The sequence below is a fragment of the Rosa rugosa genome, chromosome 3 (genome assembly GCF_958449725.1).
Source record: "Rosa rugosa chromosome 3, drRosRugo1.1, whole genome shotgun sequence".
In the NCBI taxonomy this organism is placed as follows: domain Eukaryota; kingdom Viridiplantae; phylum Streptophyta; class Magnoliopsida; order Rosales; family Rosaceae; genus Rosa; species Rosa rugosa.
The window spans coordinates 30,351,706-30,373,946 of NC_084822.1; the positions used below are offsets into that span (position 1 = coordinate 30,351,706).

General features: G+C 37.7%; 2 protein-coding genes across 2 annotated transcripts in view; both read right to left on the reverse strand.

Annotated features, from left to right (window-relative positions):
• Positions 1–3,823, reverse strand: part of LOC133737544 (uncharacterized) — an 11,714-nt gene extending 7,891 nt beyond the window's left edge. The window contains exon 1 of the mRNA XM_062165074.1: positions 3,683–3,823. Coding sequence (XP_062021058.1) covers positions 3,683–3,823 — 141 coding nt within the window. The remainder of the gene's footprint in view (positions 1–3,682) is intronic.
• A 2,292-nt stretch (positions 3,824–6,115) lies between these two features.
• Positions 6,116–7,414, reverse strand: LOC133736305 (putative lipid-transfer protein DIR1). The gene is made up of 2 exons (XM_062163751.1): positions 6,901–7,414; positions 6,116–6,329 (listed from the first exon to the last, which is right to left on the reverse strand). The coding sequence occupies exons 1-2, from the start codon at positions 7,289–7,291 to the stop codon at positions 6,313–6,315; spliced, it is 408 nt and encodes a 135-aa protein (XP_062019735.1). The 5' UTR covers positions 7,292–7,414; the 3' UTR covers positions 6,116–6,312.
• Positions 7,415–22,241: the final 14,827 nt, after the last annotated feature.

Genomic DNA, 22,241 nt, shown 5'->3' on the forward strand with positions numbered 1-22,241 from the left:
AACAACTAAGTAATTATATACATGTGACACATCAAAACACAGAATCAAGTAGACTTATATGAATGGAACGATTTTTAGATAGAATTAACTACTATTAACACGTTGGCAAGGTTTTAAATATCAAATCACGAATCAAAATATGTTATAGAATAGAATCAATCAAGAACAAAGATGAACGCATACAAAGTTCTTTTTGTTTCCCTTAATTAAATTAACTAGATGAACGCACCATATTTAACCCTATTAAGCATGTAATTACTAGTGGTAGCCAATCACTAACAAAAACACTTTTAACGCAATTAGCATATTAGAAGTTTGATCAATTCAAGCCAAGAACACAAATTAGAACGCTAATCAAGCATGCAAGACTCATTGTTAATTTACCTAAGTAATTATAGGTTTTCCACTTTAATTATCAAAGCCTAGAATGCTAACACCTTAATATGGATTCAATTACATGTTCATCAACCTAAGTACGCATCCAAAGATCAATTAACACATAAAAGATGGGATTGAAGCTCGAAATTAACAATCATGCTCACATATAATGAAATCGCAATTTTCAATTTAAAAACCTAAAACCTAAAACATGCTTCATAGTATTCGAAAACTACATATCTAAAATCAATACTTCATCAACCATAGAAATCGCAAATCATAATCCAAAAACATAAAACCAAATCGCAATTTAATTAAAACCCGAAATAGTTTTACATAACAAAACTGAAAACAAAGTATGGTGTTCATGGTTACACTTTTTGATCTTCAAGGACGCAAGAAGCTTCAAAAGGTGGTGGAATGGATGAGGATCACGGCAAGGATGCTTGAATGGAGAGGAGGATGCTTCACGGCCTTGAACTTGGAACTTGGATGAATTGCCGAAACTTGGAAGAGAATGGGAAGTGTTTGTGGCTTTTGATTCTGAATTTTGTGGTGTGTAGAATGGCTTCACAAACCCTCCTATATATAGTGAACGGCAGGGGCTAGGGTATCAAGGTCGAAATCTACTGGTGACATCATCCGGCCAATGAAAATATTCCTTGAGAATTGGATAGCAAGACACCTATGTAATTGCCGAAATCTTCCTTGAACCTAGACCATATTTCGGTCTCCAAGTATGTAGAATGGAATCAGGATTCCAAATTCAATATTTATTCCTTTATTTTCTTCTCCAAAATTCCATAGAAATCCAAAACTATCACAAATTGGATTTTGCCGAAATTCCTTGAATATCTCCTTTAATTATCACGGCAAAAATCAATATAAATGGGCCATGGACTCCTCAAGACGTCATAGATGGTTCTAGAGACTCATGTGCAAGTTACATGCTTCAATCTTCGGGCCAGGCTTCTCAAAATGATCCAATTCGAAACTCATCTTCAAATGTGACGCCATTTTGCTTCTTCTAGAACATTCTTGAACAATCTTGAGTCATCTTCAAGACACAGCACCTTCTAGTCTCACCAGGTCTCCTAGCAGCATCAGGACTCCTAGTGTCATCAGGTTTCCTAGTCCAACTGGGACTATGTCATTTCTTCATTTCCGAACATCAATTTTCCGAGCTCATTCCTAGTTGAGTTAGGATTCCTACTTCAAGTGGGATTCCTTTTCCTGGTAGAACTGGAAAAACTTCATTTCTCCATTTCTTCTCATTTCTGCCCATATAACTCCTTGCCTTCCATTTCCAGACTCAAAACTACCTAAAGACACAAAAGAAGTTAGAAATGATATTGTTAAGGAAATAACTAAGCAAAATGTAGAGAGAAATGTACTAAAAATATAGTCGAAATTAGTCTCAACAATAAGCGGGTAGAGCACACATTTCATGCTAATGAATTGTGATCGACTGTAGTCTAGTCTTTTTTTTTTTTTTTATTCAATGAAAGATATGTATTAGATGATTCAAATAGTACATTAAAATACAAGAGGTACATAAGACCCCAACAAAAAGAGGCATATAGGTCCCAACAATATGAGGCACATAGGCCTAGCAATATAGGCATCTAGACCTAGCATAAACAAAATGAAACCATAATGGGTTTGGTCAAATTACAAGACATAAGCCCAAAGATAAAAGAAAAACAATTCCTAACAGCCACCATATCTTCATCAGCCGCAAAGTACTCCTGCCACAATAATTAGGTTGTTGCTTGACGTGAATCCATAACCGCAGCACCAAATTGTACCACCTTCTCCACCGGTTAGGACACACGCTGGGCTCAAGAACGCCCAATAGAAACATAGCAATCTAAGAGGGAGTGATTACCAAGATATTCTGGACAACCTCTGTTGAAATAACAAAAACTCGTCTTGCCCATATATGCTATGCATATGTAAAATAGATTTTTAGTTTTAAATTTTCTTTTTGTAATATTTATGTCTTGGTAATTATTAAAGTGAGAGAAATATAACTACTTTAGCTAAAATTTGACTAAAAAATGGCTAGCATTGCTAAATATGCTCTTAGATCTGACCTAGCGCTCTGCTAGAGTTTATTTGGCGGTTTCTACCTTCGATAAAAATCCTAAAAATTCCAAACCTTGATGGCCAGGGTCATCACTAGCCTTGTGGCTAATTGTCTCGTCCTACTAGCTGTGTTTGATTTATCATATGGAGAGCCGCCTTGGACTGGGGCTTTTCTTTCTTCCTCTGTTGCTGATTTGGCTAGCTTCCCGGAGCTTTGACTGGATACTGGTGTTACGGTGGATGGTTTGGTCTTCGAACTCTCCAAAGAGCGTCTGTTATGGCTGGGTTCGATTTTGGGGCGAATCTTAATGGAAGATCCATCAGTGATCGTTGTTGTTTGGCCGGAAGATTTTGCTGGATCTCAATGGGGGCCGACCAAGGACGGCGGAGATCGGGGGTTGACTCCAATGAGATCTTTTCGGGTCGCTGACATGGGTGTGGCTGCTAATGAAGATTTGATCCGATTTGCTTCTGATAACGGTTAGGACGGCATCACATGGCATGGGGACACTGAGGTGGAGGCTTCTAGGAGGCGGTGCAAGCATTCGGGTGGTGGAGGCCTTGCAGTGGCGGCTGGGGTTCACTGTGCTAGTGGCTGGAATCTATTTGGAGGTGGTGTTGGGGTGCCCATAGCAGCTTCCATGCATTGGGCTTTTTGGGCCTTACTCTGGGTTATGAGTTGTTGAATTGGAATTTGGGTTCCAGAGTTGTTGGGCCTGAGATGGACCTTTGCTCATGATTGGGGCTGTTGGGCCCGAGTTTGGATGGTGGGTTCCTTATGGGCTGGATATTAGGCTGCAAGGGTCTCTTCCTGGGCTGAGGTTGATTGGAACTTCTCAATTAGGGCAGCTCTAATGAATGAAGATGGAGTGGATGGTGATACATCATCCTCTACTCCAAATATTTTTTAATTTTTGATCTCGGTCGCAAAGACCAGTAGCTCTGAGGGTTTTTTTACTCTGCTTCGGAGTTCCTAGGTCTTTGTCTGAAATAATGGTGCGTGGATTTTCTAAAAGGTGGGTGTACTGGGGGTATATTGGGTTCTTGTTCTTGTTCTAGAAGGTGGGTATACTGAGAAACGAGAATATGGAATTGCTAAATTCCTATACTACCCCTTGTCAAACCTAAATGAGAAAAAAATGAAAGAAAAAAAAATCTTCAATATATCATATTCTTCTTTTAATCCCACTCCTACGTCTTCTTTTTCCTCTCTAACCTGATCTAACCTCTCCATTTCACCTCCCTTCACTCCCTCACCGAAAAACTCCAAACTCAAAATGACGAGGCGGGCCACATCAGGTCGAAGCCCAGACCGAGTCTCTACCGACCCGGATACCCGTGACGGAGACCTGGCCATTTCTCCGACCTCCGGCCACGAAACGGCGGCTGACTGGTGGCGTTGGCTTCGTCTTGGCGTCGCTGTCCTCCATGTGGTCTCTTTTTCTTCATACAAGTTCCGGTGAGAGAGAATCGAAACCCGAAATATTTATGGGTTCGCCGACAAGTTTTCCTATTCCAATCAAATCGTGGGGGCTCACCGGTGTTAGAAGCTTCCTCTCGTCCTCGCCGACTTATCCATGGTGTTCGTTTGTCCAGATAACAAGTTTTGAGGGAGAATCGAAGAAGAGAACTTTTCTGAGTTTCCCGGCGATTTGCCATGTTTTCTGGTGATGTTTGGCTTCGAACCCTGTATCAAACTTCATCGACTTGTCGAGCTCTACAAGATGGTATAATCAATTTACAATTTTGGGTAAGATTCATGGAATTGCAATTTTGGGATATTCTGTTCTTTCGGGTTTCACTGTTCATGGTGATTCTCCGACTTTGCTTGGTTAATTTCCGATGACTTATGGATCACAGAACATGAATTTGGCTCTTAGATACTAGATTTGGATAAAGTCTTTTGTTGGGATTGTTCGAGCACTGTGCTTTGGTGAAATGTGGTGATTTTGAAGTTCTGTTGCCAATTTTCAAGCAATTATCTCTGCTGTTGTTTAAATGGAGAAGTTATATATGTTGACAACAACAATTGGGTGGAATTCCAGAATTTGGACATCGAGAATTTTTGTTGTGAAACTATGGTTGTTTGAATTGAGTCTACATGAGGCAACGGACCATGAGGGAGTGGGACTCCAAATTGAAGGTTGTGCAATTGTATGTGTAGATAAGGATGTGCGGCTTCGTTGGTGAAACAGAGAAAATTGAAGATTTTTTTTTTTCATTTTTTTCTCATTTAGGTTTGGCAAGGGGTAGTATAGGAATTTAGCAATTCCATCTCCTGCCACGTCATCACTTAACGTTCAAATTGGACGGAGCTTTGAAAATTGAACACGGCTGATGAAAATTGAGAGTTTAAGGGTAATCTTAATGAAATTACAGGTTTAGGGACTAACATGAAGAATGAGTGAAAGTTCAGGTAGGTAAACAAGAATTAATCCTTTTTTTAATTTAACTGTTTATCAGTAATTTATTATTTACTATAATACCCTTCAAATATTAGAAATTGTTTAAAAATAATATATGGTATGGGGGTCTTCGTGTCTTTTCACGTCCACTTTGGCTAACAAAGTGAGTTTTTTTTTTTTTTCCCGTTTTTTAAAAGAGGATCAAAGGGTTTCACTCCTGCCCCCATAGTGACTCGAACCCATGACTTCGTACATAGGTAGTGGGTGCTCTAACCACTGAGCTAATAGCACTTCGTCACAAAGTGAGTTCTCTTAATAATAGGATAGATTCACCATGCCAACAGGTGAAAGTTTGTTTAGGGCTGGTGAAGCACAAAGTGGATCTGAAAGTTAAAGCGGTCAAACCCATCAAACAAGAACAATAACAAAGGAGGAGGAAATTATGTGCTAAAAAATTGATGAAAAGCTGATATGAGATAGGATTTGGGTTGTGATGATGAAGTGAAGAGGTGGAGAGGTGATGGGGATGGTCAGAGTGAGAGCACGTCTAGTCATGGCATGGCAAACATGGCAGCAAGTGATGGGTAGATGGAGAACTTGAAGGAAATAAAGGGAACAGAAAGAGGAAGAAAATGAAGAAAAAGGGCAGATCTGATCAAGAAAAGGCTGGGTGGATGGGGTGGAGATGGAGGTGGAGGTAAAAGTAGTGGTGGTGGTGGTGGTGATAGTAGAGACGGGGGTGATGGTGAGACTCTCAAAATGATGTCTGAATTGAGAAGATTTCTAGAGAGAAGGAGGGTCCTCTCTTTCTCTCTCTCTCTCTCTATAGAAAGTTTCTACTTTTCTTCGAGGAAGGTGAGGTTGAGGCATCAACCTGCCTGTAGTGTAATCTGTACGAGAGTTCTATGGAGTCAGTTAGGTTAGTTTTTTTCATTAGTTGAATGTCATTTGTACTGGCCTATATGTTTACAATCTGCACTGTATATTGTTTGCCTGAGCTAGGAAGTTCTTGAGCGTCGTATTTGTTTGTGTCAATTTATTGGGTCATGATATATATCCTTTATTTTATTTTTTTTATTGGTAATGTAACTAATGTTAATATCCAACTCCAATGGATTTGGGTTTTTTTCCCAGGATTTAAATTTTAGTAGTGCTTTAAGATTGAAATAACTAATTTAATTGTGACAGAACACTTTTCGCACGCGTACAGTACATGTACATGCAGGAAGACTAGTAATAATAATATGGATTGAAGTAACAAGTAAACTTATAAGTTAAAAGGGTTCAATACTACAACATATATATTTTCCAACATTAGGTGATGTGAAAGCAATATTCTCCTCAAAAAAAAAAAAAAAAAAAAAACAAAACAAAACAAAACAATTAATATGAGAATTCCACAGCTATAAATGGCCCCATGGTCTTGGGTCTTCGTGATCGATCAAGGCACCGTATAAGCTACAAAAGCACAAACATAATGATAAGTAAAACAATTAGGCAACCCAGGAAATTTGAATTGTGATCGAGCAACATGCATGTGTATAGCGAGAAGGAAGGTTCTAAAAATCTCTAGCTAGATATTAGTCGGACGGTGGTCAGGGGCCTAGCGCCTAGGCGTTGCCTAGGCAGTTTTGTTTTTTTATTTTTAATTTATTTTAGTGTATAATTATATAAATGAGAATATATAAAATATTAAAATTGGTTAAAAATAGTAAAAGTTACTCAAAATTGAGAGAAAATGTTCAGCATATAATGGAACATGGAGTACTAAGCAAGAAATAAAATAAAAAGACGTTTGCAAGCCTACAAAAACAAGTGAAACAACTATAAGCTGCTGCAAAGCATTAAACCAACTCATATATAGCTGCTGCAATTGGTTTAATGGTCTCATAGCTGCTGCAGAAAAAAACTTTGAGCAATTGGGCACCCAGACTATTATTCTGGACAAACTGATCGATCAAGATAACGTAAGTACGATCGACTCGTAGGATAATCTGTGAGATATAGAGAGGGAAACTAAGTTAATTACCTCCGCACTTGTAACCCTTGGGACGTCTGGGATCATTACAACGTTTAGGTATGGTGACTGCGATTGCTGGATTGAGGCCATGACTCTGAACTTGTTCAGAGAGCACAAGGACACAAAGACAACGCTTGTCGACGTGTTTCATCAATGAGCAACACTTGGGAGAAACCGCGACGCTCCCATCTTGTGCTGCTGGTCCACATGGAGCAAGCTTGTAGACCATAACCTCTGGGTTGCTTCCACAGCCCCCAGCCCCAGCAACCCCCACATTAAACCCCCAAAGATTGCCCACAGTTACTAGCGTCGCTAGCATGATGACGATGAGGTACTTCATCACTACAATACCCCTCTCACTTCTGATTCTGAGGATGATGATCGATATTACTGGTTGCATATATACATGCTACTCCGCTTTGTGCTCAATTTATTAGAAAAACAAGCTAGAAAGAAAGTACATTGAAATTAAAGAAGCTGAGTCTACTACAGTAATAATATTATATATGATCACCGTTGAATTTATCATATATTATAAATGCTCCTTTATTTATTTATTTATTTATTTATTTTTTGTGTGTGTTTGTTTCTAACATTATTGTTTCTCATGATTAATGAAGACGCGGCGTTAACAAAGTCTTAGGGACAATATGGTTGTGGCTTCTCCTCCACAACTGTCTCCACGTCTCTTCCCATGTTGTAGAATAAGAGAATTTGAGAGAGCACTAAGTGTTTCTTCATTAATAATAGAGCCCTTTATATAGAGAGGTAAGAGTACAAAGATTATATAATGTTATAAGGAATCTTATTCCGAAAAGATATAAGAAATCTATGATTAAATCTACTCTTCCTATTACATAAGAAAACATATTCTTGTTTGGACTACTCACACATAAAACTAGGTTCACTACAACACTGCCCCTTATGACGTCCAAACATGACGTAATGTAACATCGATGAAGCTTTTCAAACACTACTAGCAAAATAACAACACACACGGATTTACTGTAGTTAAAAGCCACAGAAATCCGAGTGAAATACAAATACTAACAGAAATCCGTGTGAAATGAGCATAATCGGGCCCACAATAATTTATACAATAGCAATATCAACGGAAATCCGTGTGCATAAACAACAGTCACAGATATTTGTGTAAAAACTAAAACATTTTCACACGGATATCTGTGTGAAAATCAAATCATACTGATTTCTGTACGTATTATAAATTAGTTTATTTCGAAATAATTAATTTTTTATGTTATGTGAATTATCAATGGACGGATTTCCGTTACAATAAGTATTTGATACAGATATCTGTGTGAAAAGAACATAATTGAGCCCCACAGTGATTTATACAATAACAATATCGACGGAAATCCGTGTGAATAAACTATAGTAACAGATGTCTGTGTAAATGATAAAATATTTTTACACGGATATCTGTGTGCAGATCAATTCACACTGATTTCTGTGTGAAAATCCGAAATTAGTTTATTTCGGGATCATTAATTTTGTTTGTTATGTGAATTACGGAGGGACAGATTTCCGTTATAATAAATATTTGATACAGATTTCTGTGTGAAATGAGTAATACACACGAATTTCCGTGTGAAAATGTTGACACAGATATCCGTGTGAAAAGAACAATGAGCTACAGAATTCCGTGTGAAAATGAGACTACACACAGAAATCCGTGTGAATAAACAACAGTAACTGATGTCTGTGTAAAAACTAAAACCTTTGCACACGGATATCCGTGTGAATAGAACCATTAGCTACAAAATTCCGTGTGAAAAAGTATATATATATATATATTTTTTTTCTTCTTTTTTTAAAGAGGATCAAAAGATTTCACTCCTACCCCCATGGTGACTCGAACCCATGACTTCGTACATATGTATATAAGGTTAACCACTTATTTGATATTGAAAGAACGGCGGATTGAGTTAATTTTTTTACACCATACCTATTAATACGCTATAAATAGATGAGTAATGTCAAATTTATAATTTTTGATTTTTATTTTTTGGATTGCACAAAATTCTTATATGTCTACTAATGTGGTATAACTAGTTTATTAGTTATAATGAAAAGTATACCTTCCATAAGCAACAATGCGTAGGAAATAGACTTTATCAAAATCGATCGTAGGATGTTATCATGATAAGAATAAATGGTTGTGTTCAAAATTTCAGCTATTTTCGTCGTCGTTTGGGTTTCGATCTAGTAGGTCAACCCTAAACCTTCAATACTACATAAAACTAATATGCTCATAACCGATCGCTCGTAACTTATTTTTTTGATCTGTAAACTCTCATGCTCTCATGGGTAGAAGCTATATCAACTAATGTAAAAATTTCTGAAATTTTATCTCCTCAAGGGTCGGCTCCCCTTTGGGAAGTAGAAGCGTTTAAAGGGTTGACCGGTTTTTGGTACAGACATCTGTGTGAAATGAGTAACACACACGGATATCTGTGTGAAATGTTAACACGGAAATCCGTGTGAAAAGAACCATTAGCTACAGAATTCCGTGTGAAAAATTCTATTAGCTACAGAATTCGGTGTGAAAAAACTCTATTAGCTACAGAATTCCGTTACAATAAGTTTTTAGTAAAGAAAAGTATACCTTCCATGAGCAACAATGTGGAGGAAATAGACTTTATCAAAATCGACCGTTGGATGTTTTCATGATTAGAATAAATAGTTATGGTCAAAATTTCAGCTATTTTTGTTATCGTTTAGGTCTCGATCTACTAGATCAACCCTGAACCCTAAATACCACATAAAACTAATATGCTCATAACCGCTTATTCGCAACTTATTTTTTCGATCTGTCAGCTCTCATACTCTCATGAATATGAGGTATACCAAATAATGTAAAAATTTTGAAAAGTTTATCTCCTCGTGGTTTTACTCCCCTTAGGGAAGTATAGGTGTATATAAGGTTAACCACTTATTTGATATTGAAAGAACGGCGGATTGAGTTAATTTTTTTACACCATACCTATTAATACGCTATAAATAGATGAGTAATGTCAAATTTATAATTTTTGATTTTTATTTTTTGGATTGCACAAAATTCTTATATGTCTACTAATGTGGTATAACTAGTTTATTAGTTATAATGAAAAGTATACCTTCCATAAGCAACAATGCGTAGGAAATAGACTTTATCAAAATCGATCGTAGGATGTTATCATGATAAGAATAAATGGTTGTGTTCAAAATTTCAGCTATTTTCGTCGTCGTTTGGGTTTCGATCTAGTAGGTCAACCCTAAACCTTCAATACTACATAAAACTAATATGCTCATAACCGATCGCTCGTAACTTATTTTTTTGATCTGTAAACTCTCATGCTCTCATGGGTAGAAGCTATATCAACTAATGTAAAAATTTCTGAAATTTTATCTCCTCAAGGGTCGGCTCCCCTTTGGGAAGTAGAAGCGTTTAAAGGGTTGACCGGTTTTTGGTACAGACATCTGTGTGAAATGAGTAACACACACGGATATATGTGTGAAATGTTAACACGGAAATCCGTGTGAAAAGAACCATTTGCTACAGAATTCCGTGTGAAAAACTCTATTAGCTACAAAATTCCGTGTGAAAACTCTATCAGCTACAGAATTCCGTTACAATAAGTTTTTAATACAGAATTCTATGTGAAATGAGCAACACACAAATATCTGTGTGAAATGTAGACACAGATATCTGTGTGAAAAGAAAAATTAGCTACTAAATTCCGTGTGAAAAAATAGAATAGAGACAAAATTCTGTGTAAACAATAATTAACATGACTAGTTATATATTACCGAGATAAATACACACGAATATCAGTGGTAAATATATATGTATCTCACACGGATTTTCGTGGTAATTTTTTTCCCGCTCACTTTTTTGGAACAAATTCAATTTCCCTCCCCTAGTAGTATTACACACGGATTTCCGTGGATTACTGAGGTACATATACACGGATATCAGTAGCAAAGGTAAATGTATTTCACACGGATTTCAGTGAGAGTTAGGGTAAAAGAATTTGACACAACAATCCGTGTGAGATAGATACATATTTGACACAGAAATCCGTGTGAGATAGGAAGTTATTCACACGGATTGCATTTCATTACGGTAATTTATATTCATGGAAAGACAGTGGGGCCCACGTCTAATATTCACATGGACAAAATAATCCGTGTGAGATAAGTACATATTTGACACAGAAATCCGTGTGAGATAGGTAAACATTTGCTACAGAAATCCGTGTGAAATAGAGTTGTTCACACGGACTGTGTTCCATTACGGTAATTTATATTTATGGAAAGATAGTGGGGCCCACGTAAGTATTTCACACGGACAACATAATCCGTGTGAGATGAGCATTACCCCCCCTCCAAACCGCACGGTAACACCAATCTGTGCGTGTACTGTGTGTAAAAGCTATCTCACACGGATTTCCGTGTGGAAAAATCTTATTACCCACAGATTAAAATCCGTGAGTAATTGTTGTTTTGCTAGTAGTGAAAGTTGCCTCGTTAAAAACCTTGCCGAGTTACAAAAACTGTTTGGGACAAAAATACATTAGTCGAAAGGATAGAAGAGTACAACACGTCTCACATTTCAAGAATACCATGTAGGCAACAAACCTCTCCCGGATGCCAACGTCTCCCATTGATTTCTACAATCATGGGAACTCAGACAATTTTCGTAGACCGATGCTATGCACTTGTTTCTCGAAAGAAGTCTTGGGCAATAATTTAGTAAATAATTCTACCACATTATCCTCATATCAGACTTGTTTTACTTCAATTTTGAGGAGGACTTGTTGTTGCTGACTATAAATGAAATTTGGCGATATATACTTGGTGTTGACGCCTTTGATGAAACCTTGTTTCATTTGTTCAATGCAAGCAGCATTATCCTCATATATGCACCTAGGCTCATTTATAGTTGACTTTAGACCACATGTATTTCGAATATGCGTGATTATGGATCCAAGCCATATACATTCGCCAACTGTTTTGTGAAGGGCAATAATCTCTGCACGATTCAAAGAAGTAGCGACTAGAGTCTGTTTAGTAGATCTCCAGGATATCGTGGTGTTTCCCATGGTAAATAAATAACCGATTTGGGAACAACCTTTGTGTGGGTCAGAGAGATAATCGGAATCAGCAAAGCCCATCAAAACATCGCTAGGGTTTTGATGAAGGGAGGCAGCGAAAGTGGTATACCTGTCGGTGACCGCGGTGATTCTATGTGTGGAGTCTGATTCCATCACATAATTTTAAGAATCATTTTTATCTTTGTATGGATAATATAGGCCCATATCTGTCGTACCTCTTAGGTATCTTCCTAAGATTTTTCATCTCGAATTTGGATTTCGGGTATTCTGCAGTTTCCTTTAATTCATCTAGAGTTGCAATTAGGTTTGTGTCATCGACATATACTGTAAACAATAGCAAACCTGGAACTTGTCTTTTCAATGAAAACACATGGGCATAATTCATTGTTGGCATATCACTTTCCGATCAAGTATACACATAGACTGTTATATACCATTCTAAGAAATTGGGCACGGTTGAGGAAAATTGACAAGCTCAGGGGGTAAACTGATTAAATTGAGAGGACAGGGACTAACATGAAGTTACCCCCAAACCTCAAGGGGGTAAACTGAATTTAATCCTAAAAGCTATAAGATCATTAAAGTGAGCATTTTAGGGGGGGGGGGGGGGGTGTATTCAATTAGGAGTCTATTGGATTGTTTTGGATTCTGGAAGTCTAGAGGTATTCAATCAAGATTTTAAAAAGTCTTTTAAAATCTTGAGGTATTCAATTCAGATTTTAAAAAGTTAATATAAATCTACTGGTATTCAACAGTCCAATGATTGTGAAGGATTCTATTAGGTGATGGATTGTGAAGGATTTTAGAACCCTCAGTATAAATAGCAAACCCTTTCAGAAATCTGCTCTCGAGAGCTGAGATTTCGACGTCTTCCTTTTTTTTTTTCCTCTCTCTCTCTCTCTTCTCTCTCTCATCAAGAAGATGAAAATACGAACGGAAATCTGGAGAAGACGATGAGTATAATTTTTCATATCTAACTCCGAATTATAGTTGATGTTGATTATTCAGAATCATACATAAAGTTTGTGTATTAAGCATTGGTTTCCAGCGAAGGAAGGAGCTTTTTGGTCTTGTGTGATTGCAATGGTGCTTTTGAGAATATATATCCCATTTTAATTTCATCTCAATGCTTGACAGTTTTAAGTGTTCAGAACTTTTATTGTACTACGTTATCTTGTTTGAATCACTTTTTTTTCAAGTGCAGTGTCTACTTGCTAGACTTGATTAGCTTGAGTTGAGGTTCTATCAAGATCTTTCTCATTTGTCGTTATCTTGTTTGCCGATTTACCCCCTGACATTTTAATTTTGATTATTTACACCCTCGCTTTTCTAAATGTTGCCAATTTACACCCTATAGTTAAATTTTAGACTTTCCATCCAATTTCTCCGTTAATTTGGTTAGCATGTGAGGGGCCTTTTCGTCTCTGCAATTGTGACCCAAAAAAAAAAAACAAGAAAAGAATACAAAATTACTTTGTTAAAAAATAAAAAATAAAATATTGCTATTCATCTCCCACAACTATTTTTTTTTTCCCCTCAGCCTCTCATCTTCTTCTCTATCTATCTTGCAATTATCTTCTTCTCAGCATGACCTCTTCCTTTATGTTCCTTTTATCGATATCAATATAACACAATCCCAACTTGAATCAATCAAGATGACCTTCACATGCTTGCTGTAATTTTAATTTTCATATTCCATACATATAAATATTTTAGTTTGTTCGATGGCTTCTCAATCTTATACACAATACAAACCCCTCCAACTGGAAGCATGGAAGATCAAATTCTCATATGAATGTTTGAAATATTAATGACCAGTCCGGCCTTCAAAGAAAAAGAAAACCAGAAACCTAAATGATCAAAGACCGTTTCTCCTTCAGTGATATGATCATCCAATCATTTGATGTGACTAGCAAATATTAATTAAGCGATCAGTTGCAAGCTAACGACTAATCTTGAAAATTGGATGGAAAAAACAAATTCCAGCGAAGAAAAAACAAACAAACAAATAATGGACAAGAAGAAAAAACAACAAATAATCCACAAGAAGAACCAAACAAATAAATAATTTGTGATAAGTTTCAATCACTGGAATTTGTGATAAATAAAAACAAACAAATAATCCACAAGAAGAACCACTGGGACAAGCCCCTCACGTGCTAACCAAATTAATGGAAAATTGGATGGAAAGTCTAAAAAATAACGATAGGTGTAAATCGGCAACAATTAGAAAAGTGAGGGTGTAGATAATCAAAATTGAAATGTCAGGGGGTAAATCGGCAGCCATGAGAAAAGTCAGGGGGTAATTTGACTATTTTGCCCACCTAAAACTAAGTTTATTGCAACAATTTACAGTTTATCAATTTCGATGCTTGTCCCAGTGGTTCTAAAATTGTTCTTTTTGTTGCAGCATTGCGAGGTGGTTGCAGAATGCATCTCTAATATTCTATTTTAGGTCGTATTACGTTCAAGTCACGTTGAAACTTATCACAAATTCCAGCGAAGAAAAAACAAACAAATAATCCACAAGAAGTTAATTTATTTATATATTTATTTTTGCTTATCTTCTACACGCAAACCAACGACTTGAACTTGATCATTAGAAGACTAATGACCCAACGAATTCATATGAATCTTATTCATGTGATTGAGAAAGGAGAACGAACTAGGAAAACTTCCAAACTTGTAAAATGGGCTGAGGACTAGAAATTCCGCAATTTGGAGACTAAACAAAGTAATATATCGCCATTTGATATACAATATGATGATTTTTTAAGCCATCATGTAACGTGTGATATGCTTGCAGACTATTAAATAAATCAAGGAACTGCAATGCAAACTTGACCTCACCTTCTCCTAATAAATTTTATGAAATTAGAAGAATTTCCTTGTTCTCCTAAAAATATCAATTCACCAGGCTGATAGGAATTTCCAGTGGGGTGTTGGACTTGGACATGATGGAGATATCCAATGCATGCAATAGATTCAACGGATATTTCTACATCAGAACATATTTTGCAAGATTTTCAACAGAAAATTAAGTTGCATATATATAGTTAGTTTCTTAATACGAAGCTAATCGGTTAGCCCTGAAGTGCTACTCGCATAGAATATTAGTCATTGATTGATCAAGTATTTTAATACAGTACTTAGTCACGTGCATACATCATGGTTACACAATATTTCATTTTCATAGCTAGCATGTTACTAATGTCGACAATAGTAGCGTAACCTTATAACTAAATAAATAATACGTTAAATTGATTGGCTGTATAAGGTGTTTGAGCCCAAAATAGCAGGCCCATAACTGATGGTGTTATTTGGCATTATTGGGCCAATTCATGTGGCCCATTTTATCAAAGCTTCCACATACTTGAGCCCAGCACAGAGTTTCCCAAGTTTCCCTCCTCCAAGAAAGAAGCTGAAGCAGGTTCCTCAGTAACTGCTCACCATTGCCTCCTTTTATTTTTAACCCAGCCTCTTCATTTCTACACTACAACTAAACTCGATCTGTTTCTGTTTAGATGAAGAACTTCCAAGCAGTGTGAATTGCATTGACAAAGAGAAACTAGCGCTTCTCACATTTAAGCATGATCTTATCAATGCATCTTAAACGCTTTCTTCATGGGTGGGTCACGATTGTTGTTGATGGAAAGGGATTTTATGCAACAATCAAACTGGCCATGTACTGAAGATTGACCTCCGAAGTATAGAACAGATTCTGGAGTCTGGGATGAGTTGGCTAATGAACGGTCTTTCTTGGGAGGTAATCTAAATCTTTCTTTGCTTGACTTAAACTATTTGGCCTCGTTTGGTTCACGGAAAGGAAAGTAATTCTTTTGTCTTTCCCATGGGAAGGGAAATGAAATTTTCCAACAACTTTCCATTCCGATGTTTGGTAACGTAAGGAAAGTTATCAGGAAAGTTGTTCAAAATTTGTCAATAATGTAATAAAATAATATGTTGTGAGTAATAAATGCAAGGAAATAAGAGGGGAAAGTGATTCCTTTAAGATTTGGAAGGAACCACTTTCCCCCTTATTTTCCCTTCCTTCAGGAAACGATTTCATTTCCATTTGCATCCCAAACGCAGGAAAGGAACAAGTTTTCTTTCCTGATGCTTCCTTTCCGCGAACCAAACGTGGCCAAAGGATACACTACTAGAATAATGCTATTAGACATCACCTCTATTAAATCGGTCAGGATGGCACGCGATGTAAAAATATGTTTTAACATCGGTTTATGAAATTATCGATTTAAGTGTGCATAATTGACATCAGTTCTTAAATTAGCCGGTGTCTAAACTTTTGTTAAAATTTCCTCTGACCAGCACCTCTCTCTCTCTCTCTCTCTCTCTCTCTCTCTCTCTCTCTCTCAGTTTCTAGTTCACCAACCTCAAACAAATCGAGAGCTCCGCAGCTCCGATTAATTTCGCAGGGACTGAGGGATTCGAGGTCGGAGATTTCCCAACGATGAGTTTGAATTCTAAATTGGTGAGGAAGTTGGAGTCAGCGCTTGGGGTTTCGTTGGGAGGCTCGGTGACGGACACGGCGGTGGTGATAGCGATGACTTCAATTGCATTAATAATTGGGGTTTTGGTGGTGCTGTGGCGGAGATCGTCGGATCGGAAGAGTCGGGAGGTAAAGCAGCTGGCGGTGCCACTTAAGGAGGAGGAAGATGAGTTTGACGTTGCGTCGGGGAAGACTAGGGTGACTATTTTCTATGGGACTCAGACCCACCACTGAAGGTTTCGCCAAGCTTGACCTTTTTTATTTTTGGCTAAATTTTACTGTTCCTGTGTTTTACTTGTTTCAATTCCAATTTTTGCTATAGAATTAGTTATGTCTGAGGTCTGTGGGGTTGATTGAGTGGATTGAATTTTCGGTAAAATGTTGTTGTATAGTAGTTTCTGTTTATTGGTTTCTTTCTTGTCCATGTACAAAGTGGTGTCCATTAAGAGAAATACATCAATTTGAAATTGAAACTCATTGTCTCATTAACCACAGAAGATCAAATTACTATGTTGGAGTCGATGTGCCACAAACTTGTGCACATCATGTTTTAGATAGAGATCGATGTCCAGTATAAGTATGGTCATCGATGTAGACGAGAAAACTGATGTTACTAAAATCTACAGACATCGTTTTTTTTACATGATTTGATATATTACAAGGTATTGGACATCGTTAGTTTACCAGAATCGATATATTATGAGATATGACATCGTTTTTCTCCGAGAATCTGATATTATAAGTAAATATATCGGTTCATACAATATTAAAGTGTGTATACTGAATCTGGAATCGTGGAATATGAGGCAAATTGCGTCAAACTCATGAACAACAAGAAAAATTCATGGGAACCGATGTATGAAATCATCGTTTCTTTAATGAATAATGATGTTAAAATGCATAGCTGTGCTGTTGGACCTATATTTCTTTAAGCATTAAATGCAATAATATGAGAGTTTAACAGTAGTTAAAATAACAAGTTTGTTATCATTTAAACATATTTACATAAATTTATAACGAGTAACCGATGTCTATACTGATACTGGACATCGACTAAAAACCGATGTTTGGATTTTCCGGACCTTTCTCATCACCCACTAAGACATCGGTCATGATTTTGTTTCTCATCGGTTTTTAGCCGATTTCTGATGGCATTATTCTAGTAGTGTTATGAAACAACCCGGCCCAAAATTTAAACCAAAGCATTTTTGCCGGTTGGGTTTAAAATTTAAATACAAACGAAAGCAGGAAGAAAATTTGCTATAAATAAAAAGGTAAAGAACATGTTCACAACATAACTAGTTTAGCAATTAGATCCCAGAAGGATTCCAAGTGCTACTTACAAAGAAAAGTGTTTTCTCTTACAAGAGTCGACCAAAATGAGAAAATACTACTCGATCTCCACTGCCCACAACCCGAACTCTTCTGAAACTGAAACTAAAAGAACCTGCAAACACAAAGAAATGAGGAATGAACAAAAAGCATGCTCAGTGAATGACTCGAGTACTAAGCCAATAACATTAATCCCGAACATCACAGCCACATGATTCAAAATCATGGCAATAACAAGTCACCGAGAAGTAATTAGGTTTGGTACAATAACAAGTCACCGGGAAGTAATTAGGTTTGGTAACCAAACACCCACTTGAAAATAGATCAATACAATGATCAATAAAGAAATTCAAGGAAAATTATAAAACAAAGGAGTCACTCATCATGGTAAGGCAAGGCAAACAACAACAGTAAACAAGCCAAAACAAAGCCCTCCACTTCAGAAACTTAATTTCTCCCCTTTTGCCTTCTACAAATCTGATCAAAAGCAGAAAACCAAACTCTCCAATGTTCACCTTTGCTTCTGAAAATCAATCTAAACCCTCTAGCTTCTCTCCCCTCAAACCCCGAAATACCCAATTCGCAGCCTTTGATAAAAACTCAAACTCTCCAACTCTCTCCTCTTCCTCTTCCTCTTCCTCTCCCCCCCCCCCCCCTTCTCTCTCTCTCTCTCTCTCTCTGATTCTTCTTCTTTCCCGGCCCCCTTCACTTTCTTTCTTCCCTCTATCTCCTTTCCTCTCATGTCCTTCTTCTTCTTCTTCTTCTCCCTTCTCTCCTGTACTTTGTCTTCTCTTTCTGTTTCCTCTTTTTCTTTTTTCTTTTTTTTTTCCCTCCTCTTCTCCTTTTTCTTTCTCGTCTCCTCCTCTGTTCCTTTCTCCAAAAAACCCCAGCAACAACTCTCCCAAATGCCTTCTTATCTCTTTACAATAAATAAATAAATAAACAAAAAGTAACATTAGATAAATACAAATATCTAAAAAGAAATAAATACATAAATATAACAGAAAATTGAATTAGCAATAAAACACCACAAAATTTAAGGAACAAAACATTTTAAAAAGTCTAACTCAAAGACAATAATTCAAGTAAGCTTCAAAGTCGGGGGCGGTGATATCATATGTTACCTAGCTAGACCTAAGCATGAATAATTTCCATTGACATTACTAGTTTCTTTGGTCAGCTTAAAAGTTTGAGATATCTAAATCTCTCTTCTGCGTCATTTGGGGGTGAGATTACTTGAGAGTTGAGAATATTGCGAGAATTACGTTATATCTTATTTATCTCACAAGGAGGCTATATATATGTTAACGTTAGAAACCGAAGGCTCTAGTTAACGTTGGAGAGAAGAGAGAGAGTAAGTGAGACACAAGAAGTTATAGTGGTTCGTCTCCCGCTGAAATGTTTAACTAGTGTTTGGGTCTTGCGGCCCAATAGGATTACATAAGGATGTAATGGAGTGGATTCTAAGTGGGAGGAGGGGTCCCTTTTATAAGGAATGGAGCCACTCTCCTTTACATGTTTTCTAATGTGGGATGCAAAAAACTATTCTAGTCAAGAAAGCCATATTGTGAAGACAACTTGGTAAGGCCGGGAAGATGACTTTCCTACAAGGTCTTGGCCGCTTCCGACTACCACGATGTAGGTTGGATGTCGGGGTACGAGATGTATATCGTAGTCGGGTCCCACCATGGCTTGTGGGCCTACTAAGAGTGTGTTACTTATGCTTGGTGATATAGAAAATCCTTCATGCTAGTAAGAGGTATCTACAAGTCCCCGAAGTCCCTGAGTAAGAGGAGCTTCTTGGTTAGAGAGTTATAAACAAGATGTCATCAAGTATAAGTGACGTTTGGGGCGGCGCCCAGCCCCTACAAGTCCTCGAACTCCTTAAGCAAGAAGAGACTCTTTAACTTGCAAAACAAATATAGGAGCACGCACATGTAGAATTAATGCTTGTTGTATTGGGCAATGTATGTGAGTTGCACTGATATGCATTGGCATATACGAATGTACGAGGTGCATGATACATGATGATGTATATATGTGAATGGTGCCGAATACGATTGATTATGACGTATAAACTCGAGAACGCATATGATTGTGTGAGCATACCAAGAATAAGAATAAGCATATGAATTGCATATGATGAATGGGTGATGCGCGCAAGAAAATGAACTAGGTCGAGTTGACGAGGACGAGGTCGAGTTAACGAGGTTACGCTCGTGAGGTGTAAATTGCATGAGTGCCGTGAAGACAAGAGTTTGTAACTAATGAACAATGAATAAGCAAACGTTTGTGTTAGTTTGGTTTTCGCTCGTATTAATGGAACGTGAAAAGAATTCGATTGTTTCAAACGAAAAATGGTAGAAGAATTCAATGTTCCATTAACGTGTATTATGTTGAAGAGACGTGACTGTAAAGCTTGGGAATGCCAAAAGGCAAGAGCATGAAATCTCGGGGGTGCCGGGAAGGCATGAGCGTGAAAGCTCGGGGTTGCCAGGAAGGCATGAGCGTGAAAGCTCGGGGTTGCCAGGAAGGCATGAGCGTGAAACTCGGGGGTGCCGGGAAGGTGTGAGCGTGAAAGCTCTGGGATGCCATGAGGCTTGAACGGGTAGCTCAAAGGTAATGCCATGAGGCATGAGTGTAACCATTGCTAATTATGCTAGGCTGTATGTACAAGTCCTCGAAGTCCCCAGTCAAGAAGGGTTTTCTTACGGGATTGATACCAAAGCATAGATTTGTGCCGTATATTGACCATACTTGGCCCAAGTGCATTGTCCACCTAGGATTTTGTTGGAGCGAACGCTTTTGCCCTTTCGGGTGGGCCCTTGCTAAGCCCTCCAAAGAGTCCCTCACTCCTAGCTATAGACCTCCGTATGGTCAGAAAATTATTTGATGAGGGGAGTTGCGTTTAAGCAGTGGGCGTTAGGTAGCAAATCTAATTTTTTAATACCCAAGCGTCGAAGCTTGATTGCCGGATCAATGGCTGACATGGGCTGCGTTAACTGGTCCCTTTACTCTTTCCCGAAGGAGAAAAGCTTAATTGACTGCAATGCCGCATAGCGGTCATCGTGATTATGAGGCATTACTTTACCGCTTGCTGGTTGGTCGTGGACCATAGACTCGTGGAATCTAGGCCCGTTTCAGGTCTTCTTCCCGTACAGAGAGTTTGACAAAGTATGGTGCCGGGAGGCTAGACAACATATTTGCATATAGAGTATATGTAAAGTTTGTGATTGTATGAACAATGACAAATAAGTATGGCAAGTAATATTATGTGGATCTTATGGCCATGTGACATGCATATTAGATAGTTGAAAGTGTAATGGGTGTCCATATAAAATTTGATAGCAGCTCCCGATGAAAGTTATGAAGCATTGTGAACCTAGAGCTTAACTAAAGCATGTTGGATATGTTTGAGTGAGTTAGGTTGTGTTCGAGCAAGTTGGGTGTGGTTGAGCGGGTAGGCACTGTGCGAGCATGCGGGGCGTGGCTTAAGCAAGTCGTGGCCTTGCTTGATAGCGAGTCATAACCCCAGCAAGTCTTTATCCGAGCATGTTTAATTAAGTCATAAGGGCATGTCACAAGGTTTTAGACATGGCATAGTTTGTTTAAGTGAGTGTCACATTAAATTGATTTAAGCATGACATGTGTATAGCATGTACTTGTAGTAAAGTTGCTAATAACATTTTTGCATTGTTGTAAACATGCTTAAGGATCATGGAGATATTTGAAGCATGGCTTTTGAGCATAGTAGGTGTACTAGTAAAATTGGTACAAGTGGTAAGCATGCTTAAAGTCATAGAAGCATGTAAATGCATATCAAGTGTGGTATATTGTAGGCATGCTTAGAAGCAGTAAAAGCATGTAAAGGCATGGCAATAACTCTAATTGTGAGAGCGTGTATTGAGATATAGTTACTTTTCTTATGTTGATTTAGAGTGAGTTGAGTTTGGAATTGAATCAATTGATATAAGAACCCAAATCATGTTGGAGTTGTCCAAGCATGACGCTCCATTGCTCCGGTGAAGCACCTATAAGGATGATGATTTCGTTAATTGGAGAGGTGATTGGTGATTATGTTCCCTTGAAACAAAATAGGTGATTAGTACATGAGTATGTAAAATCAACACTAGTATCTTATATATGTACTTTGATAAAATGGACAAAGTAATATATCAATTACGGTAGGTGTAGAATATGTACTTACATGAGCATTTGCCTAAACCATAATTAGCTACAATGAGCCACGCTCATGCTACCACCAGCAATACCAACAGCTATCAAGGGTGTGACCTATGAAAACACCACCAGACAGGCTATCGCCTGAGCTCTGGCTCAGCCTAAGATCACCGCTGATACGCCGCCACGCGCCGCACCAATATCACCTCGCT

What these genes read in the sequence shown, in the direction of transcription:
- LOC133736305 (XM_062163751.1), bottom strand. Translation starts at nt 7,291, where the DNA reads ATGCAACCAGTAATATCGATCATCATCCTCAGAATCAGAAGTGAGAGG.